Source organism: Dendrobates tinctorius, unplaced genomic scaffold, assembly GCF_039654945.1.
Source record: "Dendrobates tinctorius isolate UK_male_01 unplaced genomic scaffold, ASM3965494v1 ptg000132l, whole genome shotgun sequence".
Taxonomy (NCBI): Eukaryota; Metazoa; Chordata; class Amphibia; order Anura; family Dendrobatidae; genus Dendrobates; species Dendrobates tinctorius.
In genome coordinates, this window is record NW_027361800.1 from 5713182 (window position 1) to 5731991 (window position 18810).

The following is an 18810-nucleotide window of genomic DNA, read 5'->3' on the forward strand; positions in this document are numbered from 1 at the left end:
ATCTGCATGGAGGAATGGGCCAACATACCACCAACAGTGTGTGCCAACCTTGTGAAGACATACAGAAAACATTTGACCTCTGTCATTGCCAACAAAGGATGTATAACAAAATATTGTGATGAACTTTTGTTAATGACCAAATACTTATTTTCCCACCATAATTTGCAAAATAAATCTTGCCAAATCAGACAGATTTGTTTTCTTATTTTGACTCTCATAGTTGTGGTCTACCTATGATGTCAATTACAGGCCTCTCATCTTTTTAAGTGGGAGAACTTACACAATTGGTGGCTGACTAAATACTTTTTTCCCCATTCTAGGTCCCCCCAGCCTAAAAATAGCAGCCCACAGCTGCCTAGAAAAGGCACATCTATTAGATGCGCCAATTCTTGTACTTTGCCAAGCTCTTCCCACTTGCCCTGTAGCTGTGGCAAGTGGGGTGATAGTTGGGGGGTTGATGTCACCTTTGTATTGTCAGGTGACATCAAGCCCCAAGGTTAGTAATGGAGAGGCATCAATAAGACGCCACCATTACTAACCCTATAGTCACATTGTAAGAAAGCAGACACCCAGGATAAAACGCCCAGAATTGGTGCATCTAATAGATGTGCCTTTTCTGGGTAGCTACGCGCTGTTATTTTAAGGCTGGAGGGCCTATATAAATGGCCCCTTACCAGCCTGAGAATACCAGCCCCCAGCTGTGAGATTTAGCAAGGCTGATTGTCAAAAATGAAGGAGACTCCACACCGTTTTTTAAAGTTAATTATTTAAATAATTTAAAAGCATGGGGACCCCTGTAATCTTGATAAATAACCTTGCTGACAGCTGAGGATTGCAGCCCCCAGCTGTGTTTTTCCTGGCTTGTTATCAAAAATAAGGGGGAATCCACATCATGTTTTTCATTCACTTATTTAGTTATAGCGCAGGCAGCTGAGGAATACCCTCATCATCTGTTCCTGCTGTCACTGTTCTTAGGGGCAGCTGGTGTAGGTTGATGGGAGTATTAGTCCCAAAATTCCCCACCTGCTGTCATCGTTCTGACTTCAATATAGCTCTCATCATACTCCCCTGCTCGCACTGAATGCCGGCAGAGCAGGGGAGAATGATGAGAGCCATCTTCGGCACCCACCACCAGGGAACAGCGCTTACTGTAGCTTTTCTTCCCGCCCACCAGTGACCTGTGTCACATGATTCCTGGTCATCAGTGTTGGCATGACAACCCAAGGTTGTCAGTGTCGGCTTGCTGTGAGCGCCACCCAGTGGTCGGCGCTCATAGTAACTCAGTAATTCAGCTACATAGCGGCAAACTGATCATCACCTCGATGTAGCTAAGCCGATTGAGTTGTGGCAGCTTCTAGTCTCCCATGGAGACTATCGAAGCATGCCAAAAGTAAAAAGAAAATGTTTTTAAACATATAAAAAAAATATAAAAGTTCAAATCACCCCCCTTTAGCCCCATTCAAAATAAAGCAATAAAAATAAAATCAAACAGACATATTTGGTATCGCCGTGTTCAGAATCGCCTGATCTATCAATAAAAACAGGATTAACCCAATCGCTGAACAGCATAGTGAGAAGAGTAAAAGCACCAGAACTACATTTTTTTGGTCGCCGCAACATTGCATTAAAAATGCAATAATGGGTGATCAAAAGATCGTATCTGCACCAAAATGATATCATTGAAAACGTCAGCTCGGCAAAATATAAGCCCTCACCCAACTCGAGATCATGATAAACGCTACGGGTATCGGAAAATGGCGCAATTTTTTTTTTTAACAAAGTTTGGGATTTTTTTTCACCACTTAGATAAAAAAACAACCTAGACATGTTTGGTGTCTTTGAACTTGAAATGACCTGGAGATTCATAATGGCAGGTCAGTTTTAGCATTTAGTGAACCTGGCAAAAAAGCCAAACAAAAACCACTGTGGGATTGCACTTTTTTTGCAATTTCACAGCACCTGGAATTGTCCTGTTTTCTAGTACACGACATCGTAAAACCAGTGGTTTTGTTCAAAAGTACAACTCGTCCCACAAAAAACAAGCCATCACATGGCCATATTGATGGAAAAATAAAAAAATGTATGGCTCTGGGAAGAAGGGGAGCGAAAAACGAAAACACAAAACCGAAAAAAGCTCCAGGGGTTTAGCAGTTAAGGATGTACAGTCATCTCATAAAACAAGTTTAGCCCCAAAATATCCAGCACCACACCACTCTAAAAGTTGCATATGGTATTCCAGCATAGTTCCATTTACAGAAAGAGCACTGCAACATTACATCCAAGTTTTCAGTAGCTATTTTTTGAAGGACGCAACCATATTTTTCGAATCCATTAAAACTCTTTTAGGTATTTAATAAAATGACAAGTAGAAGTTGTACAACACATACTTTAATAAGTAATGATACAAGACAGAAATACCATAATCCTACACAACACCTCAACTACAATGCTAACTAAAGCAGATACGTATAATTCTTGCACATACGGCCAGTCTGCTGTGGTTATTGACAAATGTAACTGAATACCCACAGCAAAGGTTTTTCTTCACAGCTAAAGATTTAAAGAATATACTTTCTAAAGAAATCCATCATTTCATGTTACTCAGATTTTTACAGTTGGAATAGGTATGGTTGGTTTGGTGAAGTTACGTATGGTCTCTACAATCCAGTTCTTATAGGGAGCAATGCGTGTGTATTTTCCTGGACGTCTTAGATTGCCACAGACAGTAAATCCAGAAGACACTATAGCTTCCACGACTTCATTGCATATCAAAGGTCCACCAGAATCACCCTAATGAATAGAAATGGTAATAAATATTATTATTTTAGGTCAAAATGTATTCAAACTCCTTAATATATGGCAGAATTACTGTCTTTTTAGTTCCTTAATGTAGATCAAATACACTCAAAAAAATAAAGGGAACACTAAAATACCACATCCTAGATATCACGGAATAAAAATTCCAGTTGCAATCTTATTCATTACATAGTGGAATGCATTGAAAACAATAAAACATTAAAATGATCAATGTAAATCAAAACTGATATGCCATGGAGGTCTAGATTTGAAATGATACTCACGTTTCGGCGTGAGTGCCAAGGACTAAATCAAAAGTCTGCTCACTACAGGGACGTACCCCTTCACCTTGGGGAACACCAGGCAGCACCATGGGGACACCAACTCCACCCACCTGCCTGGGTACGTCCGCCTGTATAAGCAAGTCCTGCTCCCCAGCAGGGACTCCAAGGCGCATCTTCGCCAAAGCCACAAATGGACCCTCTAGTGGAGCCAGAGGGTAGGCTCCAGACCCATAATTCCGCTGCAGGTGCTGCTTAAACACATTATTCAGCTCCTCACTCATCTCAGTGAGGACCAGCAGCAACTGCTCACCGGTCTGAACGTGGCCCATGGCTCACCAGAGAAAAATGTTAAGGTTGGTGATAATGTAATGTCACGTGTGACTGGATACACCGCCTCCAGCAGGGCGAATTTCTATAACACCTGTGAACCTGGATACACCGCCTCCAGCAGGGCGAATTTAAACAGAGTTAAGGGAAACACCGGGGAAACCGTTACAATGGAGGGCCCTGCAATAGGGAACGGGGATGTGGAGACCTCCTGCACTCGCCTGAGTCAGTGTCCCTACACTCCTGACGATCCCTAGGCAGGTTCCGCACCTGGAGATGAGCTGGATACCTCAAATCCCTGGCTCGCCCTGCACCTATCCCTTTCTAGTGAACTGGACGATGCAGAAACTAATCCCACCACTGCACTAGTACACACACAAGGAAAGTCACAAACAGGGAAAAACACCACTTAGCTTTGCTCTGTTGCTATTGCTCCCAGCAACAGAGTACAACACCAAAGGTCAGCTTCACCCCTGAAGCTCGACACCTGAATTCAGCTTCCGCCTGAAGCTATTACACGAGAGCTCCCCTGAGCTGCCTGGAACTCCTCTCTGTAGTTCCTTCCTTCACCAGACTTTGTTGGAAATGAGCAATATCACCAACCGTGAGTGAGACCACCTGCTACTCCTTTATAGGTAGGAGCCAGGGAATCACACCTGCTTCATAATCACGTGCAATAACACTAGGGGCCACCGGGGACAACTAAACTAAAGTAACCAGAGTGCAATGACCCTAACAGCCATCGGGGGCAAAACTAGAACTAAAACAACCACAGTGTAATGACCCTAATGGCCACCGGGGGCAAAACTAACTTTAAGCAAACAGCTTAAAGAAAAAAAAAGGTTACTTGTGCAAAATCTGTCATCGTCCAACCTGGATCATGACATGGAGTCTGTTTATGACAGTTTGAGCAGACACATGTATGTTAGTGGCCTGTTGGAAGTCATTTTGCAGGGCTCTGGCACTGCTCCTCCTGTTTCTCCTTGCACAAATAAGGAGGTAGCCATCCTGCTGCTGGGTTGTTGCTCTCTTACAGCCTTCTCCACATCTCCTGACGTACTGGCCTGACTCCTATTGTCTGCTCCATGCTTTGGACATTGAGCTGACAAACACATCTACCCTTCCTGTCACAGCTCGCATTGATGTGCTATCCTGGATGAGCTGCACTGTCTGAGCAACTTCTGTGGGTTGTAGACACCATCTCATGCTACTGTACAGCACCTTTAGGGGTGAGAGCAATGAATAAATGCAAACATGACGTAAACAACAGCCAAAAAGGATGACAACAGAGAAATGGTCTGTGTTCACCCTATGCTGATCCACTCCTTTATAGGGCTTGTCTTGCTAATTGCCTATCATTTCTACCTGTTGTCTGTTCAGTTGCACAACAGCAAGATAAATTGCTTCACAATCTTTGTTGCTACATAACTGGACAGGTTGATTTAACAGAAGTGTGAATGGTGTTGTTTAAGTGTTCCCTTTATTTTCCCTTTATTTTTTAGTAGTGTATATCTGGATTCCTGGATATTTGTCTCAGGAACCTTTGTACTTTGGCTTTTCAATGCCAACCTTGCCTTGAATTTTCTTCTCTCTTTAGGTTAATTATAGGTGTACCTGCAGATTTCCAAAAGTAAAATCAACAGTGGATACAACATCAGGCAAGCAGATACAATTTTACAAATATTATCCACATGTTGCAGACTTTTTTTTCAGGGTGAAAATAAACATTTAGTGTAAATTTCCAGACTTCTTGTCATTTTGGCTCCTTGAATAATAATAACCAGTATGCAATAAATGTGGCACCCCCAGGAGTATGGTCGCCACACTGGCTTTGCCTTCCTCCAGGGGAGGGTAATGCCAGGCTTGGAGGCAATGATGGGTCTCTCTCACAGTCAATCCATACATGCAACACAGTTCCACTCCAGGCCAGCAGGGAGAGCTCTGAACCAGGATTAAGGGGAGGAGGGCTCTCTGAGGGCCAAGAGGAAGGAGTGGTTAGTTAGTTAGTCTGCAGAGGGTGAAGTGTGCAGACGTGGAGAGAGAAGCTGGAGGTTGAGCTAGGAAGGAGAGCTCCCTCAGCTTGAAGAGCGCATGAACTGGAGCCTGGTCTCCATGGTTGTACTGATACTAAAGGTCCTGCAACAGATATCAGAGGGGTAGGAGGCTGTATATGCCCTACTCTCATCTAAGACTTGAGGCACAACAGCAGCTTGGATAGAGAGCCGGGACTCAGGAGATAGGTTACAGCTGTCTGCCGTGCAAGTAAGGTTCTTGAGAACATCTGACAGGAGGAACTCTAGAGTAACTAAGTACTAGAGTACTTCATACCACAAGGTCCAAGGAAGGAGACTGCACAGCTCGTCTGTGAGAGAATCCCTTAGTTGCTTCCAGGCTAGCCTGCTCTGTTACCATCTGTAATCAGGACCCTGGACTGCAGTTATCAAGTAAAGGTACAGAAATTGCACCCCGCTGTGTCTTGTCTGCTTCCTACCCTGTCGGCACTGCTACATCCCTGTACCAACCACATTTACACTGCCCTGGGACTACAGCTCCACCTGTGGGGAGCTACACCAACTTTGCTGCACCACACTATCAGTCCCAGCGGATCTGCATGCAGCGTCGGCTTAACACCTCCCTTGCCGAACACCACAGGTGGCGTCACGAACTATTCCATTAACCACAAAAACCACCCTTGATTTGGGCGCCCAGGGCCACGGACCGGGTCACCACTGCTGTGACACATCCCCCTGACCCCGGCCCGTTACCGAGTACCCCACAGCCCTGGGAGGGCGACCCAATTTGGCATCACAAACAGGATTATGGAGCCCGGTACCCGTGTGCCATAGACTGTGTTTGTGAAAAAAGACTGTGTGTGAAATTTGGCGCCAATCGCCGCCATTGCCGTGCTGCTTGGCACGCGCGGGAAGAAGGAGGGGCAGGCCTTCATGGGCGGAGCTTGCCGCAGAGCGCAAAGAAGTGAAGTGCCGCGCGGGAAGAGGACAGTGCGCGAGAAGAGGAGGAGCTGAGGCCTACAGCCCAGAGCATCGGGCCTGCGAAGCGGCCGCCGGTGAGCTCACACAAGCCCCGGCCCTGGCTAACGTTAACTAGGGGGGGAGAGAATGTCCGCACCACAAGGCAATGCAGCGGCGGACGCCGCCACCAGCCCCGCAGCACCGCAAGGAGGAGCGCCTGCAGCAGCGGTCTCCATAATGCTGCTGTCCATGCCCTATATACCGGGAGCGGCCTGGCTATCGCAGTACTCAGGTGAGTCACATACCCTGAGTGAATTTAAAGAGAGACTGTGCAGTTTGTTTAAAGTATACCCTCTGTCTGAAAGCCAGAAAGTGAATATCCTGATTGGACAGCTAACGGGTGCAGAGCAGAGAGAAGTGAAAGCCTGGCAGGACACTGATAAAGAGACTGTTGTAAAGATCCTGGCCAAGCTGAGAAGCACCTTTGACACTCACATGCAGCTGAAAACAAGATGAGGTTCTTTGGCGGTAAACAGAAGGCGCAGGACAGTATCAGGGACTATGCTCTCAACCTGCAGGAGGCGCTGCGAGCAGTTAAGCAAGTTGATCCTGAGAGTGTAAAAGAGGAAGATAAACTGTTAAAGGAGCAGTTCATAGAGGGACTCCTGTCTAGTACCCACAGAGGACAGTTGCGCATCCTAACCCTGCAAGCCCCTGATCTGGACTTTTCTGATTTTAAGGACAGTGCTATACGGGTACTGCAGGAACCTGCTGACAGCCGTCCAGCGCCCCTGAGGCGCCCAGTGATCACCTACCACCAGGAAGCCATGTCTTTCCCTTCCATCCCTGTGGAGGCTGATGCCCAGACTCTGGATAAAGATCCAACTGAGGAGCTGCGTCTTCAGGTCCAGGAGTTGACCAAAGGAATGGCTGCACTTGCTAAAACCGTGCAGTCCCTGCAGGTGTCTTCCAAAGAAAAGGTCCAGCTTGCTTCCTGTCCAGAGGATGTCCCGTGGCTCCGGAGGAGGAGAATCCCGCCACTTCGAGGAAGGAACAACGATCGCTATGACCAGGACGGACGTCCCATCTGTCATCGCTGTTACAAGGCAGGTCACCTTGCAAGGTACTGTCCTTTAAACGAGCAACCCCTGGGGCAGAGGGCCAACCCCCAGGAGTAGGACCTGCAGGCCCAAGGAACTGGCGAGCCAAGTATGTGGGAGGGAGGCCGATCCTTCCTGTGGTGTTGACGGCATCCCCATGAACGCTTTGCTGGACACTGGCTCCCAGGTGACCACTATGCCGTACATTTTGTATAAGAGGTATTGGGCTGATTCTGAACTCACCCGTGGCCCAACTGATGAGCTAACAGTAGTTGCCAGTAACGGTCAGATTTTGCCGCAGATTGGATGTAAAGAGGTTACTGTTATAGTGGGTCGGGTAGAGCTGAAATCTCAGGACCTGATAGTTGTTGATATTGATTGGCGTGAATGTAATCCGATGATGACTCTTGGTACCAATGTAATTGAAAACTGTCTGTCCGAGGTTATTGTCTTGTTGCAACAGGTGGCTGAGACTGCTGGTTCCGGGGAACAACGAGTCCTGCAGAAGGAGATCCGAGCCCTGATGCAAAGACAGCAGGTAGAACTCTCTGGCGGAGAGATTGGCAGCGTAAGAGTGAGTGATGCTTTCCCCATTGCAATACCCCCAGATGTGAAATGTTGATATGGTGTCGGGCAGCTATAGGTGTTAGAGGGAGAGATTACCAGGCATTGGTAGAACCAGTATATTCTGATAGCAGGCCCACTGTCCTGACAGCCAGAGGGGTGGTTGATGTCAGAAAAGGGAGAGTACCTGTACACCTTTTGAACTGTGGGGAAGAGGAGGCCACAATACCTCGGTATGCCACAGTTGCTAAGCTGCTCACTGTTAATAACAACGCTTTGCAGGCAGCAGAGCCTTTGGTCTCATCCGATCAGGTGGAGGACAATGGTTCTGTGAAGCAGCCAGAGGAGTGGTGCCAGCAACTGCAGGTGGGAACTGACTCTACACCTTCATACCAGAGAAATGGGGTTTACAGAGTGACACAAGAGTATGAGCGGGTATTCAGCAAACACCCACTAGATTGTGGGCAGGCAAAAGGGGTCCAACATCATATCCCCACTGGAGACCATCCACCCATAAAGGAGAGGTACAGACCTATACCCCCAACACAGTACCAATGTGCTAAGAGTATGTTGAAAGAGATGAAAGAAGCAGGGGTTATCAGAGACAGTTGTAGCCCATGGGCAGCTCCTATAGTGTTTGTAAAGAAAAAGGATGGTACCATGAGAATGTGTGTTGATTACAGGAAAATTAACAGCATTACACATAAAGATGCCTACCCATTGCCTAAAATTGAAGAGTCCTTAGCTGCACTTAAAACTGCTAACTACTTTTCCACCTTGGATCTCACTAGTGGGTATTGGCAGGTTCCCGTGGCAGAGGCAGACAAGGAGAAAACCGCATTTACCACTCCAGTGGGTCTCTGTGAGTTCAATTATATGCCGTTTGGGCTCTGCACTGCTCCAGGAACATTTCAACGGCTGATGGAGTGCTGCCTGGGATGCATGAACTTTGAGACGGTCCTGTTGTACCTGGATGATGTTTTCTCCAAGACCTATGAAGATTATCTGGAACACCTGGCTGAAGTGTTTGAGGCTCTGTCCAATTTTGGCCTGAAGGTGAAGCCTTCCAAATGCCACCTCCTGAAGCCCAAGGTACAGTACCTCGGTCATGTGGTCAGTGCAGAAGGTGTGGCGCCAGATCCTGACAAGGTCACAGTCATCCGGGACTGGACGAAGCCCAGCAACCTCCATGAAGTATGCCAATTCCTTGGACTAGTAGGCTACTACCGAAGATTCATCAAAGGCTTTAGCGAAATAGCCACCCCTATGCAAAATCTTCTGGTAGGGCAGTCCAAGAAGAACAAACAGAAAAATTCCACCTTTGAATGGACTGAAGAGTTGGAAAGGTCCTTCACCAGATTGAAGATGGCTCTCACAGGTGACGAAGTTCTGGCCTACCCAGACTATGAGAAACCCTTTGTGCTGTACACTGATGCCAGCAATGTGGGACTAGGAGCAGTACTGTCGCAGGTACAGAATGGAAAGGAAAGAGTGATCTCCTACGCCAGCATCAAGCTGCGCCCCACTGAAAGGAACCCTGACAACTACAGTTCTTTCAAGTTGGAGCTCCTTGCCATAGTCTGGGCTGTCACCGAAAGGTTCAAGCATTACTTAGCCTCTGCCAAGTTTACTATCTTCACGGACAACAATCCATTGACCCACTTGGACACTGCAAAGCTAGGTGCACTGGAGCAGTGATGGATGGCTCGGCTGTCTAATTACGAGTTCACTATCAAGTACCGAGCAGGGCACAAGAATGCCAATGCTGATGCGCTGTCCAGGATGCCTAACCTACCAGATGCAGGAGAAGACCCTGAGGCTCTTGAAGAAATAGAGCTACCTCCCTTCCACAGGCCACTGGCGGCCCAACATGCTCAAGGAGTGAGGAACAGACGATCTGGCATGAAGGAGGTCACTCTGAATCCGTTGCCCCATCATGATTGGGCAGAAACGCAAGATAGTGACCCTGCAGTCCGCCTGGTGAAGGAGCTACTGTCGCGAGTTGACTCGCGCCCGGAGTCAGATGCTCCTGAAGAAACTCAGCAGTTGTGGAAGGAGAGAGGCCGGCTGTTTATCTATGAAGGAAAGCTGTGTCGGAGAATTAATGCCCGTACTCATGAGCTGGTTTGGCAGGTTGTAGTCCCGAAGCGAGAGGCATCAATGGTCCTGGAAGCATACCACAATGGAGCTGGACACTTCGGATGGAAGAAGTTGGAAGTATTGCTCCGGGAGAGGTTCTACTGGGCTGGTATGAGGAAAGCCATTGAGAGGTGGTGCTGGGAGTGTGGACAGTGTAACCTGCGCAGAAAGGACCGAGACAGCCAGAGAGCTCCTCTACAGCCAATCATCACCAAACAGCCACTTGAGTTGGTAGCTCCGGGCCATGTGAAACTGGTTCCAAGCCGGTCAGGCTACATCTACGCTCTCACCATTGTAGACCACTACTCAAGGTTCCTGGTAGTTGTGCCTGTTAAAGATCTAACTGCCAGGACAGCAGCCAGAGCATTCCAACAACATTTTTGTAGACCACATGGGTATCCAGAGAGAGTGCTTACTGATCAAGGTCCAGCTTTCGAGGCAGAAGTGTTCCATGAATTCTGTAGCTTGTATGGTTGTAAGAAGATCCGGACGACACCGTATCACCCACAGACCAACGGCATGTGTGAGAAGATGAACCAGGTGGTGATGGACCTCCTGAAGACTTTGCCCTTGGAGGAGAGAAATCTGTGGCCAGAGAAGTTGCCATATCTGGTAGACCTCTACAACCATATTCCCGTGAACTCTACCAACTGTACCCCAGCTTACTTAATGAGAGCAAGACCTGGTAAAGCTGCCTATTGATCTGGATATGGGAGTCCTGACCCCTGGAGTAACGTCACCAGATGCTGACTAGGACACGGAAAGGCAGCAACAGTACAGAAGAGTTCAGGAATGTGTGGAGAAAAGTTTAGCCCAGGCAAGGCAAAAGCAGGAGAAGCTGTATAATCAAAATGCACCTGCCGTTCCTTTGTTACCGGGAGAGCAAGTCTTGAAAAGGAAGAGCTGATTTCACAAGTTGGATGATCAGTGGGAAGCTGAACCTTATACCATTATGCCCTCAAATTTTGATAATACTAAGGTATGCCTTGTTAGTAAGGTTGGAGGAGAGACCTCAGCAGCGGTATCGAGAGATCATTTGAAGTTGTGCCCTGACCAGTTAAAAGAAAGAAGAACCAGATAACATCCAACCCATAGTGGAAGAAAAGAAGGTCAGCACAATACTTGGAGAATTTCCTGCGAACTGGACTAAAGTGAATGATGCAATAGTGGTGCAAGTGGTGATATTTCCTCAAGTGGTAGCCCAGGAAGAAGTGACTCAAGAGAATCCTGAGGATCAGGAAAACCAGGCAGCAGATGCCACACCAGCAGTGCAGCCAGAGAACCCTCGCCCTGCCAGTGGTGAACCTGTTATGCCCCTGGTGAGTTAAAGAGTCCATAGGAGAGTGCTGCCCAGTTTACCACCCGGTAGTGTATCCAGTACAGTACACACTACACCAGTAGAATTACGCAGGTCTACCCGCATCACACAAGGTATACCGCCCCTTAGATATCGTATATAGTTAAGTCAATGTAAATGTTGAAACTGTTGAAATGTAAATAAGTACCTGTTTTCAAGTTTGTGCCTACAGGTAACCTGTAAGAGTTCCCTTTGAATTTTTATGGACACTGAACCACAGGACTTGTGTGTGGTCAAAAACTTTGCTTGTAGATAATTTACCATTTGCCCAGGAATGGACCATGGACATTGATGCTGGACTTATCATCATAGGACCATTTTTGGGAACACTTGGTTTTTGTAAATTTTTCCTTTTGAATCTTGTACAAATTATTATTGTTTAAGTATTTATGTGTTATTCATGTTTTCTTTTGTCCAGCCCAGGAGTGCTGACTTTCACTAGGGGGGAATGTGGTGCCCCCAGGAGTATGGTCGCCACACTGGCTTTGCCTTCCTCCAGGGGAGGGTAATGCCAGGCTTGGAGGCAATGATGGGTCTCTCTCACAGTCAATCCATACATGCAACACAGTTCCACTCCAGGCCAGCAGGGGGTACTCTGAACCAGGATTAAGGGGAGGAGGGCTCTCTGAGGGCCAAGAGGAAGGAGTGGTTAGTTAGTTAGTCTGCAGAGGGTGAAGTGTGCAGACGTGGAGAGAGAAGCTGGAGGTTGAGCTAGGAAGGAGAGCTCCCTCAGCTTGAAGAGCGCATGAACTGGAGCCTGGTCTCCATGGTTGTACGGATACTAAAGGTCCTGCAACAGATACCAGAGGGGTAGGAGGCTGTAAATGCCCTACTCTCATCTAAGACTTGAGGCACAACAGCAGCTTGGATAGAGAGCCAGGACTCAGGAGATAGGAGTCCCCGAGATAGGCTACAGCTGTCTGCCGTGCAAGTAAGGTTCTTGAGAACATCTGACAGGAGGAACTCTAGAGTAACTAAGTACTGGAGTGCTTCACACCACAAGGCACAAGGAAGGAGACTGCACAGCTCGTCTGTGAGAGAGAATCCCTGAATTGCTTCCAGGCTAGCCTGCTCTGTTACCATCTGTAATCAGGACCCTGGACTGCAGTTATCAAGTAAAGGTACAGAAATTGCACCCCGCTGTGTCTTGTCTGCTTCCTACCCTGTCGGCACTGCTACATCCCCGTGCCAACCACATTTACACTGCCCTGGGACTACAGCTCCACCTGTGGGGAGCTACACCATCTTTGCTGCACCACACTATCAGTCCCAGCGGATCTGCATGCAGTGTCGGCTTAACACCTCCCTTGCCAAACACCACAGGTGGCGTCACAAACTATTCCATTAACCACAAAAACCACCCTTGATTTGGGCGCCCAGGGCCACGGACCAGGTCACCGCTGCTGTGACACATCCCCCTGACCCCGACCCGGTACTGAGTACCCCACACCCCTGGGAGGGCGACCCATAAGCATCTTAGCAACCTCAGGGGCCAGCTGTAAGCAGCCAGTATGTTGAGTATAGGCAGATAAGTCTGTCCTTTAGGCCACATTCACAAGTCTAGTATTTGGTCAGTATTTAGGGAGTATTTTACATGAATAATTGTAAGCCAAAACCAGGAGTGAAACAATCAGAGCAAAGGTATAGAAACACATGCATAACTTTTGCATTTTTCACCTAGTCTGGGTGTAAGGAGTTGGTGGAGATCCTCGACTGCTTTCTCCCTCCTGTGGACACTGTGCACATGCAACACATGCGGCACCTGATTATCTGTTACCTTAAACATAATATGCAATTTACTCTATGTTCCTTTAATGTGTAATGTGTTATTGTGGTGCCCCTGAAGGTCCAGTCACCACAGAGGTATCCCACCTTGCAGGTAAGATGGAGACACCTGACCTGGCTCTGATTCAACACCTGCATCCACCACACACTATAGCAGCAGGTGCTCCTATATCCCTGCTGGCTAGGAAAGGGTGTTAGAAGATGGGTGGAGTTTGAGGATTAGAGCGGGAGAATAGAAGGAAAGTTAGGACAGTCGCCTGGGACTGGAAAATTGCACCCAGGGGAGGAATCCTAGAGCCTGTCCCGATACCACAGCGACTTACCGCAGCGCGCAGCAGGCCAGAGATCCTCAGCTGGGAGGATAAGGGGACTGATCTCATGGGATTCCCCATAACAACAGTGGAATTCTGCCGCAGGCAGGTCCTAAAGCTGGAACAGGAGGAGAGGGAGCGGCAGGCCCAGCGAGTGGCCCTGGCGGAGCGGGACCTGTGGACCAAAATCCAGACCTGTGGGGAGCGTATGGGCGGCTGGAACCCAATAGGTTGGGGCACAGTCCTCTGTTTCGACCCGGAAAGGGAGTTTGGCTTCATTCAAGACCTCAAACATGGCCCTGACCTGTTTGTAAACAGGCGGGATGTGGAAGCCCACCTTATCCGGGGACATCCAGAGCGTGACCTCTTCCCAGGGGAGCGCGTCTTCTTCACCAGCCATCTTGGTGAAAGGGGATGGTACACTCTCCATGTGCGCAGGATCCCAGCTGAGCTGGTAGCCCTGCAAGAACACCAAGGGGTGGCAACTGCTGCGGCTCCACCATCAACCACGGTAACAGCACCACTAACAGCTCCACAGTCAGCAGGAGTAACACCGGCTGCAGTAGCTGCAATAATTCCCGAGGCTGCAGTTGCACCATCAAAAGTGCCTCAGAACACAACCATTTCACCAGCAGCCTCAACCATCCCGACTGCGGAAGTAGCTGCAGGTCCAGAGGAGATTGTAGCAGATGAGGTTCCTCAAACAGCAACCACCCAAGCTACTACTGAAACAATCACGTCACCAGCTGTGACCATTTCTACCGTTGCTCCCACTTCATCAGGAAGCAGCAGACAAGTGTTACCCTGGAAGCACCAGATCCCAAGTGCTTCCATTTCATCAGGCTGCGCTACCCTGCCTCAGTAGAGCAAACTGAACAAATTTGGGTGAAGTCTTGTAAATTGTTAACCTCAGGTGGGTTTTTGGTAAAATGTTTCAGGGGTTTTCATAGGAATAAGGAAAAAGAGACTAGGAGACCATGGATGCTGAATGATCCAGACACTTAATTTGTAAATAGTTCAGCACCTCTTTAGGTGCTCCTTTTTGGTTTTACATACAACCTTTGAAATGCAAAGGTTCATCCACTGCACAATGACTACAGAACAAAAAACTGTTAGGTGTGGCCCAAGATGTGGTCTAAGGGGGAGACCAGTTAAGTCTTGCAGCCCACCCAAGACCAACGTTGGAGGTTTGGAGCGGGTCCTCCATACTGCACTAAGGACACTAGAAGACATAGGTTGTTTTATAATGTAAAGTGTATTTTGGAAGTGTACAGTATTGTAGGATAAGACTATTATATAGGGACTCACTAAGACTATTGTAAACATAAGAAGTTGTATGTATTACTAGCAGGTATGACTTGATGTGTGATAGTGATGGTGTAGTGTGGAATCTTGAAGCACCTTTTGTAGAAAAGTTATGAAAGTAGCAATGCCTGATAGGAAGTGTTGATAGTGAACAAGAAAAGCATTGTTGCAGAGACAAGATGTACAGATCAGGTGGCGAACCTCATAGCAACGGTTGCTACCCAAAGAGTTTAGGAAAAAATAAGTGTTAGTATTACATAGGTAGATGTGATAATATAAAGTAAGAGTAATTTAATTAAGAATATTTTTAGTAAGATAATTTTATGTAATGTTGAAGGAATATGCCTCCCATGAAGGAAAGTTATGTTTGACTTATATACCTGTTGTAATGCATTGCCAAAATTTTTGTATGCTTCATGTAACAGCCTTTTGCTCTATTTCAGCCAGCGGATGTACTGCGTTTAACGGGGGGTATGTGGCGCCCCTGAGGGTCCAGTTGCCACAGAGGTACTGCACCTCAACCAGAGGTGTGGTATCCCACCTTGCAGGTAAGATGAAGACACCTGACCTGGCTCTGATTCAACAACTGCATCCACCACACACTATAGCAGCAGGTGCTCCTATATCCCTGCTTGCTAGGAAAGGGTGTTAGAAGGTGGGTGGAGTTTGAGGGTTAGAGCGGAAGAATAGAAGGAAAGTTAGGACAGTCTTCCTGTAGGGGAAGAAGGGGAAAGACGTGCATAGGCAACCTTCCCATAGGTGAAGGAGGGAAGAGATAGAATTTTACAGCAGACTCCTGGTCTGAGGGGGCTGCTGGTACAGACTGAAGGAAGCTCCTTGAAGAGGGAAGGGATTCCCAGAGGCACAGGCTGAGCAAGTGCTAGCCGTGGGGCTTGTTCCACATTGATGGATGTCAGATGGGGGAAATTCAGGTCACAGAAGGGTCTCGGCCCCTAGTGGACAACAGGACTCAGCTAGCAAGCCGACAGCTGTGGCAACTTTAGGGGCCACAGCCAACAACCACAGTTATCTTCTCCAGAAAGGCAGCCAGAAAGGATCAAGGAAACGCAGTGGGCACGTTATCCGACAGGGTCTGTGGTTGCTGGCCTGGGACACTGTGAGGTGCCGGGAAGGAAGACGAGTAGAAATCAGCACAGTGAGACAGCCAGGGAAGGCATATACTGACAGGGAGTTCTGGAAAGGTGTTCTCCATCTGCCAGGAAGTTGGCTGGATCCCTCACCTGGAGGATGTAGCACCACGCGGGCATCTGTGTGCACCAGAACTGTGAGTAAAGCCTTGGAACTGCATTCACCTGTGTCTTCTGCATTCTTCCTGTGTCACCTACTCAGCACTGCTACATCCCTTGCTTCATACTATATCACTATCTCCCTCAACTTTTACTACGACTGCCCTGGGACTAAGCTCTGCCTGGTGAGAGCTATTCCAACTCTGCTGCATCTCATCATCAGTCCCAGAGGATCTGCACTGCAGAGATGGTTGCCTCTGACCAGAAACCACAGGTGGCGTCACGAACACTTTGCTATAAACTCTTTATTTTTATCCCTTGTAAATATACCCAATTTATTGGATGCCCAGGGCCATGGACCAGGTCACCGCCACTGTGACACTGCCTGTGGTGCCCCCAGGAGTACGGTTGCCACAGTGACCTTGCCTTCCTCCTAGGGAGAGTGATGTCATGCCTGGAAGCAGTGAAAGGATCTCTTTATCAGGTAACATATAAAACAGGTCCTACTCCAGGCCAGCAGAGGGAGCTCTAAACCTAACTGCAGAGGAGCTGCTCACTCTGGTCAGGAATAGGAAGTTAGTTGAAGTAATGACAGGGAAGAGTGAGGATGTGGGAGACGAGCTGGAGATTGGAGCTAAAGCAGAGCTCATCTCCAAGCTGAAGCGCAGATACCAGACGCCAGAGTCCGAGGTTGTGTGGTTACTAAAGGTCCCACAGCAGAAACCGGAGGAATAGAGGCTGCAAATGCTCTGTTCCCAACTGACACTCGACAACACCACAGTAACGTGTGAGCCAGAGATGCCTTTAAGGGCAGTTCAAGAAGGAGGCTACAGCTGCCTGTCATGCGAGTGGAGTTCTAAGTATCGGACAGAAAGAGGAACTTGAGTGGAGTTCTGAACTGGAAGTACTTCAGAATAGTGCCAGAAAAGGAGACCTCACAACCCACCTGTATAGAGAGATTCCCAAATTGCTTACAGGCTGATCAACTCCTGTACCAATTGCAACTTGAACCTTGGACTGTACCTACAAAGCACAGTAAGAGGTAAAGGAAACTGCACTGTGTTGTGTCCTTTGAATTTTTCCTGCATCACCTTCTCAGCACTGCTACATCCCTTGCTCCATACTACATCAAAATCTATCCTTCAACATCTTACACCTGCCCTGGGACTAAGCTCTACCTGTGGGGAGCTTTACCAACTTTGCTGCATCACCATCAGTCCCAGCGGATCTGCACTGCAGCACTGGTCACTATTGATCAGATACCATGGGTGGCGTCACAAACTTATTACAAAAACTTTTTCTTTTTCATCCCTTGTAAATATACCCCTACTATTGGACGCCCAGGGCCACAGACCAGGTCACTGCCGCTGTGACACTGCCCCTTTAACCCCTTCACTACCAAGGGTGGTTTGCACGTTAACTCCCGGGCCAATTTTTACAATTTTGACCACTGTCCTTTTATGAAGCCAAAACTCTGGAACACTTCCATGGATCCCGGTGATTCTGACATTGTTTTCTCATGACATATTGTACTTCATGTTAGTGGTAAAATTTCATTCATATAACTTGCGTTTATTTGTGAAAAAAAACGGAAATTTGGTGAAATTGTTGAAAATTTTGCAATTTTCCAACTTTGAATTTTTATGCCCCTAAATCACAGAGATATGGCACACAAAAAACTTAATAAGTAACATTTCCCACATGTTTACTTTACATCAGCACAATTTTGGAACCAAAATTTTTTTTTGTTAGGAAGTTATAAGGGTTAAAAGTTGACCAGCGTTTTCTCATTTTTGCAACACCATTTTATTTTTACGGACCACATCACATTTGAAGTCACTTTGAAGGGTCTATATGATAGAAAATACCCAAAAGTGACACCATTGTGCTCAAAACCACATTCAAGGAGTTTATTAACCCTTCAAGTGCTTCACAGGAATTTTTTGAATACTTAAAAAAATGAACATTTAACTTTTTTTCGCAAAAAAAATATTTCAGGTTCAATTTTTATTTTACCAAGGGTAACAGGAGAAATTGGACTGCAAAAGTTATTGTGCAATTTGTCCTGAGTACGCTGATACCTGATATGTGGGGGGGAACCACTGTTTCGGCGCATGGCAGAGCTCAGAAGGGAAGGAGCGCCATTTGACTTTTACAATGCAAAATTGGCTGGAATTCAGATCGGACGCTGTTGTGAGCTCATTTTCTCGTTCACCTTTGATGTCCGATGAACTCCCTCTGCTGGTGAAAGGAGGTGGTGAAACTGATTTGGATGGGAGAAACCTGTCACCTGAACAGGTGGATTGCGATTGGACATCTGGAATCTCTGAGTGGATATAAGGCAGCCGACGCCCTGTAGGGTTGCTGGTGATTGCTCTGCTCTGAGTGCTGGCCTCCAGTTCAGTTCCTGTCTTCTAAAGCTAAGTTTTGCTCTGTTATTGTTCCATGAGATTTTGTCTGATTAGCTTAATTTTGTGTTCTGCCAGCCCCGGCTGGGTCTCTGCTGAATTTTTATTTTTGTACCTGATCGGTTAAATCTCTTTTGCTCTGTCTTCAGAATATATCGGAGTGCTGATATAGGGATTTTGAAGTCTAGTGACTTCAGGGCCGTTTTTCCTATCAG

At 47.3% G+C, this 18810-nt stretch overlaps 1 protein-coding gene across 2 annotated transcripts in view; it reads right to left on the bottom strand.

Annotated features, from left to right (window-relative positions):
* Positions 1 to 2370: 2370 nt before the first annotated feature.
* The window catches only part of LOC141048053 (serine protease ami-like), a 295484-nt gene continuing 279044 nt past the window's right edge, over positions 2371 to 18810 (bottom strand). For both annotated transcript variants that reach the window (XM_073543395.1, XM_073543394.1), the window contains one exon: positions 2371 to 2790. In XM_073543395.1, coding sequence (XP_073399496.1) covers positions 2602 to 2790 — 189 coding nt within the window. In that variant the 3' untranslated portion in view covers positions 2371 to 2601. The remainder of the gene's footprint in view (positions 2791 to 18810) is intronic.